This window comes from Melanostigma gelatinosum (genome assembly GCF_949748355.1).
Source record: "Melanostigma gelatinosum genome assembly, chromosome: 3".
Classification (NCBI taxonomy): Eukaryota; Metazoa; Chordata; class Actinopteri; order Perciformes; family Zoarcidae; genus Melanostigma; species Melanostigma gelatinosum.
The window spans coordinates 10,701,122-10,719,474 of NC_136636.1; the positions used below are offsets into that span (position 1 = coordinate 10,701,122).

Genomic DNA, 18,353 nt, shown 5'->3' on the forward strand with positions numbered 1-18,353 from the left:
ATCATTCTGCTGATTCAGTATATCACAATATCACTAACCACTCACAGGCTTACAAACCTATTAATCAGTCACCCGATCAAAAGGGGAGGAACTGCACTTGAATGTAAGAGGGGCATTGTTAGACAAGGGTTGGGGTCTGAACAACGATGTCTTAATTTGTTACATGGACTTTGTATGGAGTCGTTCTCAGAGGCAGCACTTTGCTCGCCTGACGTGGTGTGTCCGTGTTTGTTCAATTCAATGCATGTGTTTGAGCTATGAGCTCCTGCATGCTTGCCAAACTGCTTTAGTGTTGTTTCTTTTGTATTTCTATGTGTAGTTGTGTCTCACTTACGTCCTCATCAACTTAACCTTGCCCTGTGTAATGTGAACTGTGTAAGGACAAATGACTTATTTTGGGTGCTTTTTTTAAACTTTATTTATTTATTTAATTAAGGGTCTAATTATTTATTTAATTGGCTCAAGAGTGGTTCAGCTTGAGACTGGTTTTCCCCCCTTGTGTGGTAAAATATGACATGTCCCAATGGTTAAATGTCTCTGTTAGTTTGTTCTTTGCGTGAACCTCTAAATCCTAACTGCGGTTTTGAGGAGAGAGTCACATACCATTGCCTTGACTTCTTCTTGACTCTGAGAGGTCTCTATGCTTGCTCTGTACAGGACATGGGTCCTATACCTGCCCCTATACAGGGCATTGGTCCCCATACTAGCCCATATGGGCAATCAAATCCATATTTTGGACTATTGCATATTCCTGTATATAAACTGACGAGGTAAGGGGATACAAGGACCCTGAAACTTTTTCATAAGAGGACTGTATTTAAGATTATAAATTATTTTACTCCCATAATGAGAACTTAAGACAGAGACCTGGGTACACAGGATGGCTGTATTGCTTGTAAATAATGTAGATATTACAAACGGAGTAATGTGCATGAGATTTAAGACAAAGAAACAGCAAAAAGAAGATGTTAGTGGCTATGGACTGTGAGAGGATTTTAACTGCTTCACTTTAAGAGTATCCAGTATAAGTGTTACTGAAAAGAACATTTTGTTAAAGCATGCAACTGAAAAATCTAATGTTAGAATTATAAGTGGGAAAACAAACTTAGCTGAAACAATGATCTTTCACACAAAACATTTACATTTTGTGCTTTCGTTTCTTGGCTAGCAAAAATTAAACCCTTTTTGCCAGTAGTGCCAATTATTATGAATGCTATTTTGCCTAACAATATGTTACGTTGGGGAAGCCAACACCCAAAAGATATCAGTAAGATCCACAGAGGCAACACATAGACAATAAACCGTGGAACAGATCTAGTACTAGCTCAACCATAGATTAGCTCTGGGGTTTGTCTAAGGCAGACATAAGTGTCGACGACCATGATGCAAGTATGAACATGATACTAATGGTGATGCTGATGATCATTTTAATATGAATGCAATGAATGATGATCCAAAACGGGAAGAGGGCACTACATTATTTACAATGTGGTTGTGCTTCAGCAACACACTAGCTTTTATTAAGACCATTCATCACACCTACAGAGGATCCAGCCTGGCCTCCAGTCAAAGCTTTCCATCTTCAAACAGAATGTCTCCTCCCCCCACCCCCTGCTTTTAACATATCATTTGGTTAATTTTTCTTTTCTCCTCATTGTCACTGCCATTATGATACAACATGTACTTTAGACTTCTGGAAAGCTCTGTTGAGAAAGTGCCTGCTCAATAACAGAAAAGTGCAAGCTAATATCAGGAAATATCTATTGTATGTCATCCAAAAGGTTGCCAGTTACCTGTTTATTTTCCTAAATTGTGTGTTAAAAGTGAACTTGACAGTGTTAAACTTGATCTGAGTCTAAGTTAGAAGCTCTAATTTGTCAGTGGTATGAATGAATGCTCATGGCCTGATGGATGCTGTGTGTTGCTTTATGAGACAAACCAGTAATTACAGTATCACTTTATGCCCCACTTGTGTGTCAGTTTTGCAGTATTAGAACAAGAAACCCATAGAAATGAGCCTCTGTGTATGAAAGGCACTGTCACGAGTCTATTCAACGTCCCAGTGTCGCTGTTGGGAGGAAGATGTGTTTTCTTGCAAGGACTCACTTTGTTTTTCTTTCTTTGAAGAAATAATCTTGCAGCATTTCAACGAAAGCATAAGCAGACAGTTTTTCCAGAGGACAAAATAGCTGTCCCTTCCTTTCTTTTTCTTTCTCACACTGATGTGCACACGGACACACACACACACACACACATGAACACATACGTACAGTACACAAATGTACACGCTCAGAAACAGCCACACTCTTTCTCTCTGTGCTTATGTCTTTGGGAACAATTAAATCTCTCCCTTAGATTTTACTCAGGGTTGAAGAACAGGGAGATGGTATGTGGAGTGTGATGATTGTTGACACAGAGTTGTACTGCTGCTGGTGACCGTGTACATTTGTGTGTGCATATGTATATGTATGTATTTGTGTATGTTAGGGATACTCCAGTTGTTCATTCACTAACCTAGTATCTACTAATTTTCAAATCATGTTCTTGATTGACGCAATCCTTCTGATAGTCTCATTTTGTGAGGCAGCAAGTGTGATGCTTCATCAAGCTGCCTTTGCATCACTTTTTCTACAAGAAAAGAAAATCTCCAAATCCGGTATTTTATAGGATTTTGTTTGATGATTATGAACTAAATTGAAAGCAAGTAACAAGTGTTATTTCTATTCAGATACTTGCTCTTGTCTTAAACGCACAAGATTCTTGATACAAATAGTTCTTGAATAAAAATAGGTAACGGCCACATATCACCTCAATTTTCTTAATTAAATAAGAAAAAATGTAAGAGATAATATATTGAAAGATTTACAATTGGACGATCTCTATTCTACGTGTTTCACATGTTTTCGGAATTTTCATCATACTGAGAGACAGCCATGGTTAGGACAGCGCTGTAAGGAGCATTCATGTTACGCTAACCTCTTCTTAAACTGCCCCTCTTCTCACATCAGCACACTCAAGTCACAAAGAACACTGCTTTGGCCTCCTATATATACATTATATATTTATATATATATAGATATATATATATATACATATTTATATATTTATATATATATATATATATATATATATATATATATATATTCATATATATACTCAAACAGTCAAATATACACAGACATCCAAATGCCTGTGCTTATCAGCACACGCACAGAGAATACACACACATACATATGAAATTAGACACACAGATTGCAGATAATCCATCAATCCATTCATGTTTTTGGAGAGGATGGTGACTGTAAAAAGAGTATATAGAGTAGAAAAAGTTTTTAAAAAATATAACATTAAGAAATAATGCCATAGTAGACAGCTGGTAGACATGCGCAGAGATGGCCTCTGTTCTAATAAATCCGCCTAGAAATGAATGGTATAACCTTTCAGGCCTTGTTTTGGGAGGGTGTGGCCAAACACCACATTGCATGCTAGAATGGTAGACCCTTATCGATAATCTATGGCTAGACCTCTCCTCGCCTTCTTCTTATTTCACCCCGTCTTACCTCTCTCTCTCTCTCTCTCTCATTTCCTGCTGTATTCCCACCTTGCCTGCTGTTGTGTTCTCCATGCCAATCTCAGTCTTTCATTCCTCTTTTCTTTTTTTGTAGCCTAGTTTTTATTTTGTTTGTTTTACAAACGTGCATGCACAAGCATCACTAAATTGTTGATGTTTTTAAAAGAATATTTTGTTGCTGAGGCCATGCAAAGTGTTTTGAATATTGCCCTTATCTGTGGAAAATGTCTTCTGAATGCTTTACATAATTTCTGCTGTAAAATGAAATCAGAATAAAAAGAAAATTTGCACTTTAACTTGTTTTTTTCGCCTGATATTTATTTCTTCTGTGTTTTGTTAAGGGGAAGATGTAAGTATCTTTTACCGCTTTTCTTATTTCATATTCTCAACACAAATCGGGGTCTATTGTATTTCTTCCCCTCCTGACTCCTCTCTGATATTTTGAAACATGTCCTTTCATTTCTATAAGGTTCAAGCTCCTTACTGACTAAAATATGTGCAGGTTGATGGAAACAATCTTTAAGTGTGCTTTGTCCAGTCGTTTTTAAGTTTCAGTTGGTCTTCAGATTTGTCCCAGGATGTGTGGAACATCTTGGTCCTACTGGAAAATTACTGGTATTTTCTACATTACGTCACGAGTATGTATTTTTACCGTAAACTTGTTGTTTCCCTTTTTCCTGGATGTGTCAAAAAACTATCCAGAATGCCCCTCGACCTAATCTTTCGACAACCGGTAAATCTTATAGCAGTTGAGAATAAAACAGTACCACCACTAAAACCGCCTTAGTTGTTGATCTTGTAAGAAACGCATCTATGTGCATCGCCTGCCAGATCCACGGTAATTACGGTAGTGTACCGGAAATGACGTACGAATCGCAGCTGATATAAGGACGTGGTTTTTCCGGTGAAAAGTGGATTTGCTGCTTCAGGACAGGCGGTTTTTAGAGTATTATTTATTATGTTTTAATCAACAAATGTACATATTTTTTAGCACTAGATGTTTTAAGTTCAGTAATACAATGAAACCTGTGTGTTTTTTCTCTGAAAACACGACACTGTAACGCCTTCCCCTGCTGCCCAGCTCTCCATCGATTGAAGAAACAATGCAGGCCTAGCTAGCATCTGAAGCTAACAGGATAACGCTGCTCCGGCACACTGCAGTGGGATTTAAACCTCGGACGAAGCCCAGTTTTTCGACGCTGTAATAACATCCAAACCGGTATGTAACAACGGTTTCTGATATAAATGTTGATTTCTCATCCAATCTATGTCATTCAACCTAACTTTTAGTTGTTCGTTAAGCCACTAATCCATCTAACACCATATTTTCATGAAGTTAAGCGTTAGCTTGTTAGCTTTAGCGAGTTAAGTAATGTTGCCTTGTTGATTCGTGTCATGGGGTTACCGGTGTTGATGGCCAGCAAAGCGATGATCAACACAATAAATGTCCGTGTTGTATCACATTAGAACAGAGTAACGTTGTCGATCACAGCTTGACTTCCACTGTGGTCCATACCATTTTGTCCTCTGTCTCCAACCATGTACACAGCACTCTTGTATTTTCGGTTGCGTCGAAACCTACGTTACATTTGCTTTACTTGCTCCTAACAAGAAAGTGTAGCTCAACCGGGAATCTGACACACCAAATACAGGCCCACCTGGTATTTAGATCCCAGCTTGTCATTGCATAGAAATACAGTTTGTGCAGCTTCAATTATAGAGTTAAGTTATGACATACACCTTTTTTGAAAGGTTTGTGTTGCTTGCATGATTTACTTTGAAATACAACATCTGTAGGATAAATGTATGTGAAATAGCTTCATAGAATCAAGAGTTGTCTTAGAAATACGGAGAAGCGATATAGAAACAATAGGATCTTGATAGAAAGTACTCATGCATAACCCTCACATGTGACTCGATGTGCTCACTTTTGTCCTTTTGCTTTTGCTTTCATTTAAAGTATACATGCTCCACTTTAGGAGATGTTTTTGTCTGTCCTGCAAATTACACATCCTATATGACATTCAATGCTGGAACCCAGATGCTCGTGGTGTCTCCTTATAATTGTAGTATAAATAGTTTTATTATAATAATTTATCGGTCAGGGACCCAGTCCTTCAGATAATACCTTTACAGTCTCTTAAAATATAACGTGTTGATGGAAAACAGACTGCACGTTTATGGCCTCGGGTTTCATGGCTCATTTCCATGTTAATGTTTTTGTTTTTTGTTGATTTCAAGTAATTGGATTTTACACTTAAATTGCCATTTTATTTGGGACAGCTAACTGAACCTATTCTAGTCTAATACAACAACCGTGCTATTAAACCTACCTTCACTAAGGTACATGTTCAGTTTAACGCTTTCTACAGCTAACTGCAGTATTTTCATTATCGGTTAAAGTGCTGATTGAATTGATAAATACATTGTTTAGTTTTTAAAGAATGTTTGGCAGTTTTGCTTGAAATATGACAGAAAAAATGAATAGACTTCCGGTGCAGTTGATTCATTGTTTCATCTTTAGTCCCGTTTCATTCAGTTTTTGTTGAAACTGTGTTGCAGTGGTGTTCAACTTGAGTCATTTTGTAGTCTGTAGACTGAGGGTCCTGTTAATGTGTATGGCATGATATTGGGACCTGTTTGTAACATTTAGTCACTGATATTTGGGCTGGACTGTTGAATTAGACTGCATTCATTTTAGCCAAGTATACGAAATACATGCTGCATATTATGTAACGCTGCAGTATAGCAACACAAATTGTAACGTTGTAATAGCTTTGTTTTAAGAAGTTATTACGGTGATTTAGGTTCCTGGCTATGTATCCGTATCTAATCCCTGATCCTCATCGATCTCTTTTCAGCTATGAGCTCTCAGCTGCAGGTCTTCTCTCCTCCCTCCATCTCCTCCAGTGCCTTTTGCCGCGTTAAGAAGGTGAAGGTGGAGAGCAATGTTTGGGACGTGTCCACCACCGAAGCCTACAGCTCCATAGCGGGCCAGTCAGCATACACCTTTGCTCCAGCCATGGCCGTGGCACCCTTTGCCCCATCCCTGGTCTTCCCCCCGGGAGCAGCCGCCTCCAGGGGTCAAGTGGTGGTGCGGGCAGCCGACAGCACCGGCAGTCTTCCCCGTGGATCCAGCCGACGTGTGGCAGAGCAGGCGACGTCTTCCTCTTACGCTCATACCGAGACGTCCACTGAAACGAGGGGCCACAGGCACGGGCAGAAGAGGAAGATTGAGGAAACCAATGAAGGCAGCGGGAGTGGATGTGGCAGTGTCCAAATATTGGAAGAGCTCTCGGCCCCTGCGGCAACTTACTCCACCCGTACTGGTGGTGGTGGTGGAGGCACGGGCCAGTCGATACCCCACTCGCCTCCAACCACCAAGAGCAGCAGCTCCAATGGTGAAGGGGATTATCAGCTGGTGCAGCACGAGATCCTCTGCTCCGTGTCCTGCAGCTATGAAGTGCTGGAGTTTCTAGGAAGAGGCACGTTTGGACAAGTGGCCAAGTGCTGGAAGAGGGGCACCAATGAGATCGTGGCTATCAAGATCCTGAAGAACCATCCTTCGTACGCCCGTCAGGGCCAGATCGAGGTAATTAAGCATCATTTTGTGGATAACATATTCGTGTGTCTGTTTTGATAAAACAACTACATGGACAGTGGTTTAGGGCTGCAGCTATCTATTATTTATCCAACTGTTCTATTGATTACTTGACTTGATAAAACAAATATTTTTCATTAATAACTAATTATTAACTAATTGGTTCCCTTTTTAGAAAATCAACATTTTCAACAATAATATCTGTCAAAACTAAACCTATTTAAGTGCATTATTATTATTATTATTATTATTATTATGTTATCCTTGTTATTGTCATCTATATTTGTTATTTACATAAAACCACACAATTCAAATGTTTACGAAATAAATATGTTTCTAATTAAATATGTCATTTGATTATGAAAGAAATCTTGACTTTACAAGTTTTATTCATGTATTATAAGCTGCTTAGAGCTACTGCTCCATCTCCAATGTGTATTTTACATTACTGTGAAAACAGCTCCTTCAAACAACTTTATATATTCAAGTTTCTCACCAAAAAACTACTATAATATAACTCAATGCAGCCTCATTATTTAGCCAAGCTGTGCTGTTTGCTAAATAACGGTGCATCTGCTGTTCTTTCCACTTAGCACTTATTGTATTCGTATTAGTTTGTTTCACTGTACTTTTGCTCTGGTTTATGCTCGTAGGTGCTTGTTTATAAAAGGAGATGCACTTCTGGTGACGAGTAGTTCTCTTGAATACTTATGTTGAACACGCTTATTGTAAGTCGCTTTGGATAAAAGCTAAATGACTGTAATGTAATGCTGACCGCTAACATGAACGCTCCTCCTGCCAATTTCAACACCGAGTTGTTGTTGTTCGAGTCAATATTTAACAGCAAAGCTGATTTGTTAACACTGATCTCCCCTGTGCCAGAAGGTATAAGGTATAAACTGTGATCACAGTAGTGTTCAAGGGTAAAAGTAGATTGAAGTTCTTGCCAGTGTTGTAATGTATTGAATACAATTTCTCCATTGACATGCGCACCTAAAACCTAAAGAAACATTTGACATAATGTATAGCGAATTACTTATTTAAATGGCATTAGCGGATGTGTTTTCGTGTTTGAAATACGATCTTGGCGGGTTTGTGTGTTTTTGTCATGCAAAACCGGCACTGAATCTTTTAGTGTTAGACCGGCTTACTATCACCCCCCTTGGTGTGTTTCCATGATTTTCCACTTCACCTGCAGATGCATCACAGATGCTACAAAGGTTTTGTGTTTCTCTTTACAGGTGGGCATCCTGAACCGGCTGAGTGCAGAGAACGCGGACGAGTACAACTTTGTGCGTTCGTACGAATGCTTCCAGCACAAGGGTCACACCTGCCTGGTGTTTGAGATGCTGGAGCAGAACCTGTACGACTTCCTCAAGCACAGCAAGTTCAGCCCGCTTCCCTTAAGGCACATCAGACCCATCCTGCAGCAGGTTGGCAAATGATCTGGCAGACATTCATAAAACCTGTCATATTGTTACTTTAATGTTGTTATTGTTGTGATGAAGTAGTAGCATTTCTGATGGCTATTTGCGTGTTTTGTGTCTTTAGGTGGCTACAGCGCTGATGAAACTGAAGAGCCTTGGTCTGATTCATGCAGACCTGAAGCCAGAGAACATCATGCTGGTCGACCCCCTTAGACAGCCCTACAGGGTAAAGGTCATCGACTTTGGCTCGGCAAGCCATGTGTCCAAAGCAGTCTGCTCAACCTACTTACAGTCTCGCTACTACAGGTAACATCCAGCTGCGTTTGGTTCATTTAAACGCGTCTTTTTTTTAATTTACCCCTTTGAGGATAAGTGGTGGCAAATAAGCCGAGTCACTGTGACAAAACTGTAGTTTAGTTCAGTTTTCCTTGGTACTCCAAGGTAACCGTTAACCCTCTTTTTGCTGTCTAGGGCTCCAGAGATCATTTTGGGTTTGCCGTTCTGTGAGGCCATTGACATGTGGTCTTTAGGCTGTGTGATTGCTGAGCTGTTTCTGGGCTGGCCTCTCTACCCTGGAGCCTCCGAGTACGACCAGGTCAGTACTGACGTTACTGTTTCCCAGGACTGGAAAAAAAAAAAAAGCGCAAATAAAGCTAACTGATGAGATGGAACAGAAGCCACAACTAGTTAGTTGGTAATGAAATGACTGTAGGTGATCTGTGTTGAGAGCTGCTAGTTTCTTCAAAAGCCAAGACATCCCAAAGTGCTGCAGGTGAACAAGTATAAACTGTAAGACTATTGCAGGCAGTCACGTTTGAGTCATGTCCACTTACTGTTTTGTCTCACTCTCATCTTACCCTGAATGCTGTTTTGTTGTTTCCAGATCCGTTACATCTCCCAAACTCAAGGCCTGCCTGCAGAGTATTTGCTGAGCGCCGGAACTAAAACCAGTCGCTTCTTCAACCGAGGACCTGACTCCAGCTACCCTCTCTGGAGGCTTAAGGTTAATAGAACCTCATATATCAGAAAATGACTGAATATGTTTCAACATAAAGACGTCTTGTCGTACCAATGACGTTTATAAGAACTAGTTTTTAACACGTACTGAATCAGAAATGGTTTATTATTTCCAGACCCCATCAGAGCATGAGATGGAGATGGGCATCAAGTCCAAGGAGGCGAGGAAGTATATCTTCAACTGTCTGGACGACATGATGCAGGTACATGGCTTTCACAAATATCCTCCAATTAAATAGTTTTTACTCTCTGCACAAATACTACACACACACACACAAACCCAAGAAACCACCTCACCTACACCTTATGTTGTTTATTACACATCTATTTCATTATGTGTTCCAGGTCAACCTGTCTTCTCATTTGGAGGGGACGGACATGCTGGCGGAGAAAGCCGACAGACGAGAGTTCATAGACCTCCTGAAGCGGATGCTCCGTCTGGATGCCGACAAAAGGATCACGCCTACAAAAACTCTGGGTCACCCCTTCGTCACAATGAGTCACCTCATGGATTATCCCCACAGCTCACAGTAAGTGAACGCTGTGAAGATGTTTTTATTAGGCGCTGCTGCACTTTGTTAGGCGGGGGATCTTTATTTAAATATAGTCGCTGAAAAACTGTTACTCCATTCTCTCCAGTGTGAAGTCCTGCTTCCAGAACATGGAGATCTGTAAGCGCCGGAGCTCCTACGACAGTAGCAAATCCCTGTACTCCACCAGCGCAGTGCCCAGCGCTGCGGCGGGCAACCTCACCGTTACCTTCAGTAGCCAACTCAACCAGCATAACCAGGTATGATTCGCTAATTCTCAGACATGGATTTCGGGGACGTGCAGCTCCCGTGGTATTAACCGGTGGTGTTCTAAATGTCTCCAACAGGTGCCTTCTGCGGGGGGAGCGGTGCCTTTGCTGAACTACCAGCCGGCTCTGTATCAGCAGGCGACTATCAACATTCCCGGGCTCGCTCAACAGAGCGTCCCGATTCCAACGCGTGCTGCTGGGCTGTGTAGCCAGACAGAACCCTTCCAGCAGACTCTCATCGTCTGCCCTCCCTCCACTATTCAAGGTAAAAGGATACGGTCGCAATCAAGCTGGTAAAAAAGGCCCAAAACGACGCAAGGGTCTGCGGCAGTGTTTTCATCAGTATTTTGGTGTTACTCATTGATGTGCTGAATTGTTTTCCAGGGCTACAGCCATCCAGTAAGAGTTCCAGTTTCCCTGTGAGGATGGAGAACTCTGTACCTCAGAACCCATCTGCTCAGTCGTTGCAGATCCAGCCTAGTATGCTCACACAGGTAAGAGCTCGTAAGGTGTGTTGGGGGGGGGGGGGTGTGTGAGGGGGCTTTTTACTGTAGTCTTTAGTGAAAAGACACTGTGCTTGTATTGTCTCTGGAACACTTGAGTTTCTTTGACAAGATGGACAAAGAACACATGCACACATATATATATATATATATATATATATATATATATATATATATATATATATATATATATATATATATATATATATGAGAGAGAAGTATAGACTTCAATTTCAGACGTTTCATACATATTTCTTTTGTCATCCGTCATTTAGAAACCTAAACTCAGGGTTGCAGATAAAATATCTGGCAACATCCATGAATCACGTCATGTCATTAGCGCAAAGCTGAGAGCGATGGTGCCCAGTTTTGCTCCTTCAAGGATACGACGAGTGCATGGAAAGAGTTTCCGTGTTGGAGTTCTCCTTTCATTCTCTCTTCTGCTGCCAGCAGAGTGAGCCAAAGTTTAGTGGGAACCAGTTTGAGAGTCTTCTTCAATGTAAAGGTTTGCTTTCAGTGTAGATGTTTAAATGCCTTTTTATACCCCTGACTTTTGAATTTACAAAAGATTTGACTTTAGCATCATAGTCCATGCTGTTTTTAGTTTTCTGCTGTATTTGCTTCCAGGACTGATTCAGAGTCAGGCCTCTCTTATTCCCAGTCTGCTATCTGGGATGGAGGCCAGATGTTTAATGTGGGAGACTCATCTGGCTCAAAAAGCTTCTTAATTGCCATTTGCTTTATAAAACTAAATAAAATAAAAAGGATTAATCGCTGCACACTCCAGAGGTCAGGTGTCCAGGTGGTGGCCAGTGGTACTTGTGTGCACCTCCTCAGATTTGAGCCTTTTAATGGACATTACTGTTCACCGTGCCCTAACCCTGCCCTCCCCTATCCTCCCTCCCTTCTCCAGGGTTCCTGCACACCCCTGATGGTGGCCACCCTGCACCCACCCTCAGCAGGCATAGCCCCCCAGTACTCCCTGCCCCTTGGGCTGGGCCCCGGGGTGGGTCGGCCCACCCTCCTGGAGCACACAGCCACAGTGCTGGTAAAGCAACAAGGACATCCCTGAAGAAATTCATTCACATGCACACTGCTACTGCCACTAACAATGCCGTCTCTTTCCCGCCCCACTCCGCCTTTTTCTTTTTTCATTTGTTTGCAACTTTTCCTCCCCCCTCTGTGCCACAGGGCTAGTCTTTAATGTCTGCGTCATATTCCCTCATTTGCCGTTTCACAGGCAGGCTTATTTTTTGTAAGACAATCCGTTTTTCTGGAATCTGAAATTTTGTGACATTAAATTAGAATTGACAAAATATACAGAACTTTTTTCCACTCCAAAGGACACCCCCCTCCCCACCTCATTCACACGCTGTGTCATTCCCTCCCCCACAGTCTTCTCCCGTAGGTGTACTGAGGGCATGGATGGAGCGCATGCGTTGCTGAGTTAGTCTGCGCTTTGCTTGCAGCTTCTCTTGTCCCGTCCTTCCTCGTTTTCAGCAAAGGAGGTTGCCGCTACAAAGCCCCACTAAAGCCCCCACTCGACAGCCCGACTCTCTGACACACACCTTTTGTTTCAGCCCCAGAACATTTCCCAAGACAGCTTATATCAGCAGACCTTCAGTGAACCAAACTAATCTTTTTCTTCAGTATTCTTCTTGAACAGGCACCGCGGTTCTGTGTATACTTGTCTTTCATAACCGATCTGACTGTTCGCAGTGCTTCATTGTTTGTGCTTTGCATGGGTATCATCTCGTGCATTTGTTGCAGGGCAATGCTATAATAAGAATGGCTTGGGAAAGGTTGCTCGCTTATCTATCTCTGTTGCTTTTGCCTGTTGAACAGTTTGGCCAGTCGGTTTGCCTCTTTTGTCTTTCGGTCTTTGGATTTATTTCTCGGCATGGTTCGGTTTGTCTGGTTCAGTTTGTCTGGCCCATTCCAGCATCATATCACTTGTGTTGACTTAATATCTAATCCTTGATATTGCATGTGCTAAATGTGTGGATGTCTGTTGTTTTTCTCAGCAGGCCTGGCCCACTGGCACTCAACAGATCCTCATCCCGTCCTCGTGGCAGCAGGTCCCCGGCGTGGCCATCCACAGCTCCGCCCACCAGTCCAATGTACCCGAATGCCCTCTAGAAACGCTTCACTCCAACGCTTCCACGCAGCAGGGACACAGCTGGAGGTGGGTCAACCAACGGCTGTTTAGTCCAGAAAGACCAGTTCTTTTTTTTACAAATGTAAACTAGCATCTTATATTTTTACAATTATTTTGAGTTTTCTTTTTTTTTTTTTTTATGTCAGACATAGAATGAAAAAATAAGTTTTTTTGCTCAGTATCTTTGGTCAAGGATACTTCTTTTTACTCACTTAATACTTATTATGGTTCTGACTTCTTTAACATTTTAAAAGTAAAAATATCATCATCATCATCATCATCATCCATCCAGTTTGTTCATTATGTTGACTTATTTGCGATATGTAAGGTACTGCAGATGTATGCTTGAATAACAAAGTCAGGGATGTAATGCTACGGGAGTTAAACCAAACATGGTAAATATACTAAATAGACTGGTTTTGGGATCATTTCCAACACAATGTCTGAAAAGTAAGCGTTCTTTGTTTATTGTTTCATGTTGTGATTTTGCCAGTGGTCTCCACCTCTGACTTGTTTGATCTTTGGCCCTAATAGGAGCACAACCCAAGCCAGGACCCAGCCGGAGAGGAAGAAGGTGAAAGCCAGACGTGGAGAGAACAGAAACAGGTTCGTCGTGTCCTATTTCTTTCTAAAGTGGAGGAAGACTTTTGCACCCTGTTTTTTTTTGTCTGTCATCACGGCTGAAATCACGTTTGCGTTCAGTGGGAAAACTCAACCTTTCCTCTTGTTTCTCTGCCTAGGGGTATATCCACTGCATCATTACTCAGCAGCAGCGGTGTGACCCCACCCAGCGCCACATGGTCACAGCCAATCGTCATCTCCGACACACCCAGCCCGACGGTCAGCATCATCACTATTCACAGTGACACCGACACCGAGGATGAGCGCAAGTTCCATCCCGCCAGGTGAGGAAGAGATACTCCTCTAAACTATCTCATGTGTTTTCTGAGCCTCTTCGACACAGATTTAACACAACACGTGTTTCTCCGTTTACATAGCGCTGGTCTCAGCCAGCGCGCTAATGTCATCAGCTGTGTGACGGTGCACGACTCGGACTCCTCTACAGCCAGTCCCCTGACTCCTCTGCCCCGCACACTGAACCCAGCGAGCACCATGTCGTCGCGCCAGGCCAAGTCTCTGGCAGTGGTGGCCCCGTCAATCAAAACCCAGGGGTCTGAGAGAGGAGCCGCTTCTCGTGGACGCCTGGAAACTGGTAAAAGTGCCTCATCTACCGTGTGTGTGTGTGGGGGGGGGGGGAATGAAAGCAGTGTTATTTAATAATACGTTTTAATTCACAGTGACCTACATGAAGCCTAAGAGATCATCCAACCGACAGCCCTGCAGCTCCGGGGAGAACATGGAGCGTCACGCACTGGTGCCGAGCCAGTCGCACCCCTTGAACCTCAGCCAGGTGAGGCTTCTTTTATATCGGCGGTTTCACAAGCTTTATTTTTAATTGCATTAAAATCACAGTTTAACAAAGCATTTACTTGTGAGTCACAGGACGTAGGCAATGCTGTAAGCAGTTCAGTATCTTAATCAGTGTTTAAAAAGTGAAACTTGTCAGCTGTAAAGGTTAAGCAGTCCATCAAAAACAGCCTTTTTTCATTTCATTTCAACTGTAAAAGATAAGGAAAACATCTGGTCATTAGTAGTTTTAATGATGCATCATAAGCTGTAAACGGATCATAATTCATCTCTAATATCTATTTTATGTTGTTGTGAACACATCTCCTTCATACAACTGGATTTATTCAAGTTTCTCACCAAAACTACATTTTATGAGATTACACGTGAACACATCATGATAACGTCATAATTTACCTTCACTGAACAGAGCCTGAACGCATCATAATGTAACCGAACAGAACCGTCGTTGTCACAGATCGGTGACTAGAAAAGCATAAATGTTGTTCTGGTCGCATGTTTTACTGAATATTGGCAGACAACAATGGTCAGTAAAACTTTATTTCAACGTTAACTGTGTTATTAATCCGGTTGATCCGTACAACGTTACGCCACTAATGCTGAGTATTGCTTTTTTTTTTTAAGGTTCAGCCGGTTGTTTCTTCATCTCAGGAGCGTTCCCACAGTGACTCATCAATGCGTCGCCAGTCGACGTTCCCTCCGGTCGTATCGTCCCACTTCAACTTCCCCGAGGTGGCGGCCCTGGCTTCGGCCGCGGCCCCCGGCCTGTACGCCTACCCGGCCTCCACGGCCCTCTCCTCGGCCTCTCAGGCCATGGAGCAGCTGCTAAGCCGTGGTCACGCCAGCCACGGACACTCTCCCTCCGCCTATGCAGCAACGTACGCCTCAGCATCCTCCTCCAGGAGAGACTCGGCCAGTCGTAAGGACTCTGTCAGCAGTCTGCTGCACGGCCTGCCCGCGGCCTACCAGCACCAGTTCGCCACTGGTTCTCCCTACGTTAGCGTGACTCCCCGGGCCGAAGCTTACAGTGCCTATCAGCTGAGCCCCAGGCGCCTCACACAGTATCCATTCCTATAGGGACTCACGCACACTTTGAACACAACAAAAAAAAATCTACTTCCCCACAATTTATCACAAAGGGACATTTAAACTGTGTTTCTCGTAGAATAACTGTTGCTCACCTCTGTGTTTGCTGCTTTTGACTCAAAAGTGGCGCTTCACCTGCAACTCATTCACATGCTCTTTTGGGTCATTTTTAAAATGTTTTCTGGGTATTATTTGATGTCGTCATATTGGTTTATTTCCCCTTAACAATATTGTTTGTAGCCCTTATTGTATAACCATCTTCTCTAGATGTATGATTATGGCATTGTGGTCAATGTATTGTACTCCTGGTGTGTGTGTGTGTGTGTGTGCGTGCGTGTGCGCGGAGAGAGATTCTCCTCCTGTCACAAGCTGCGACGACACTTTAGGCGAACTTCTAGACGCCTAACTCGAAGCTAGTGAAGGGCTAGCTGAAAGAGTTACAAGTCCTTTAGTTTCTCATGACCCTCATTATGACGTCGTCACACTAACCCAGTGTGACCCTGTGTTTTTATCTAACATATAATCATGACTACCATACTCATGTCTGATTAATCACAAATATGTCTTTTACTATGTTTTTTTTAAATTATGTTATGTCTGTGTGAGAAAGGAAGAGGAAGGTCCATGAAGATGTGGAGGAAGAGAAGCGATGTGAAAACTGTGATGGATAAGTGTTAATTTAAGTGCACATGTGATAGTCTGTTAATATAGTGACAGTGTTTAGGCAGCATTAATCATGTCCTTATGCAATAGAAACTTTAAAAAAGAAAAAAAAATGCATCAACTTGAGTGCTGAATGTATTTATGAAGTACAGCGGAGTGAGATCACCATCCTGAGGAATGATGTGGTAGCTTTTATTTAAATTTTCATGTTAATCTTCTTCCCTACTTATCTGCCCCTGAAATATAAAATAAAATAGTTTGACATGTACCGAAAAATATCCTATATGTTTGAGTTCTGATTGTGTCTGACCTGCTCATTTATGGACATGAATTATGGTCAATTTGAACTGTTTTCATACGACACATTGGAAATGCTCGCTAGGAAGTTGTAACAAAAATTGACAAATAAAAATAATATCACGCAATCTTTTAGCAAATTGACCTTCTGCTCGGCACAGTTATGTTTCCGACAATAAGTCAGTCAAAGGTGGCGCTGTCTACTAAATATACAAGGTGTATTCCCCCCCCCCCCCCCCCCCCCTAGAAAATGTGCAAAAGTGCCACTTTGGCTTCAGTCTTGTCGGAATATAAAACATGTTTTTCAGACATGGATGACTCGTGTGGGTACAACCGTCACACTGTTGGTCTGTGGCTGTTAGTCTAAGGAGGTGCATCTCGGGATGGTTTCTGTGGGTTCTGAAAGCTTTTTCGTAACACTTCCCTGTTGTGTTTGCATCAGTTTTGTGTTGTAATGCCTGAATATTTAACTGTATTTCACCTTAACATAGTATAGTTAAGAGGCTATTTAGTAGAACTAATTCAGGGAAAAAAGGTTTCAGCTCAAATCATCCACTGTTTTCAATAAAAATAACCACATATTCACAACGTTTTGTTTCGTTGTTCTTCGCCCCGGTTATGAGTGAGTGAGTTTCCGTCATCACGCTGAGCTGCAGATAAACACTCCGTGTTAGTGGTGATGAATGATCTTTGAGTTCTGTGAATGTTTGTACAGCGGCCGGCATGAGCGCAGACAAATAAACCTAAGCTCGGGCTATTCAGGCCTCTTCCAAGGTATGTTAACCGGTAAAGTGACAACGATTTTCCAGAGAACAGTGTTTGACTTTATGATGGTTCATAATCTGTTCAAGGAATGGATTACCTTTTAAACTGAAGTCAAAGCTTCACGACCAAAGCAACGTCGATCACACTGAACCGTGTATTCAACTGAAAAAATCAATCAGTGAAAAGCTTCAACAAGCAACCTTCAAAGTTATAGAAAGTCAGTGTAACATGTCAGAATAAGTGCATATGTTTGTAGTCTACTGTACACAGGTTTAAGCTGCTATTGTCTGACTTGTGTTTTCATGTTGATTTGCCTTTTTTAACTTTTACTACTATGCTATGACTTATATATATTACTTGTATCACTTTTTTCGGCAAACTATATTGTGTTCTTTTTTTTCCCTATGACGATGATATACTGTACTATGACTTTTTTAGGATATACTATTGTATGTAGCTGTGATCAGCTTATTTTAAGGTGACGAAGAGGCAACAATTTTTCAGGTAATTATACACATACACAATCAATTTCCAATAGATCGCCGAAAGTCATAGACTCTGGCCCCTTAAGGAAATATTGTTTAGAAAATTATTGTTTGACACAAAAATATGTCTTGAAAGGTTTTCTGACATTCACACATTACTTTACATCATGTCTTACATCATATCTTATAATGGTATGAAATACACAATGTTCGTTTTTAATAGTTAAATCCAAACTCCTGAGATCAACACCTTTAGGTTTACTCCTGATGTTAGTGCTGTTTTTTTATCATGGTTTGAAAAAAGCAAGTCGCATCAAAAATAGTTTTTAAAAGTTGTTTTTTTAGATTTATATGTTGAACAAATTTTAAAGTTTAAAAAAATATACTTTTTTCCATTCTGAAGTTCAGCAGATTAACTTAACTACCGGTAGTTCAAATAACGTTAAAGCCATTTAAGGCAGCAACAATATATTTTTTACAAAATAAGTCAAGGTGCATATCAATAGTTTTCATCCGACTCACCCAGAACGAATGAAGAAGAAAGTATACTCCA

General features: G+C 41.5%; 1 protein-coding gene across 1 annotated transcript; it reads left to right on the plus strand.

Moving 5' to 3' along the window:
- Positions 1-4,495: 4,495 nt before the first annotated feature.
- hipk1b (homeodomain interacting protein kinase 1b) lies at positions 4,496-17,123 on the plus strand. The gene is made up of 18 exons (XM_079265730.1): positions 4,496-4,790; positions 6,433-7,163; positions 8,414-8,605; positions 8,724-8,905; positions 9,071-9,194; positions 9,483-9,602; positions 9,733-9,819; positions 9,962-10,146; positions 10,256-10,406; positions 10,494-10,680; positions 10,800-10,909; positions 11,832-11,966; positions 12,943-13,103; positions 13,611-13,682; positions 13,817-13,981; positions 14,075-14,289; positions 14,375-14,487; positions 15,129-17,123. The coding sequence occupies exons 2-18, from the start codon at positions 6,435-6,437 to the stop codon at positions 15,579-15,581; spliced, it is 3,381 nt and encodes a 1,126-aa protein (XP_079121856.1). The 5' UTR covers positions 4,496-4,790; positions 6,433-6,434; the 3' UTR covers positions 15,582-17,123.
- Positions 17,124-18,353: the final 1,230 nt, after the last annotated feature.

Bases quoted from the DNA above. Each gene is read 5' to 3' on its own strand.
- hipk1b (XM_079265730.1), top strand. From the start codon at position 6,435: ATGAGCTCTCAGCTGCAGGTCTTCTCTCCTCCCTCCATCTCCTCCAGT. The intron at 9,603-9,732 runs GTTAATAGAACC...TATTATTTCCAG, and splicing joins ACCCTCTCTGGAGGCTTAAG to ACCCCATCAGAGCATGAGAT. The intron at 14,290-14,374 runs GTAAAAGTGCCT...TTTAATTCACAG, and splicing joins TCGTGGACGCCTGGAAACTG to TGACCTACATGAAGCCTAAG.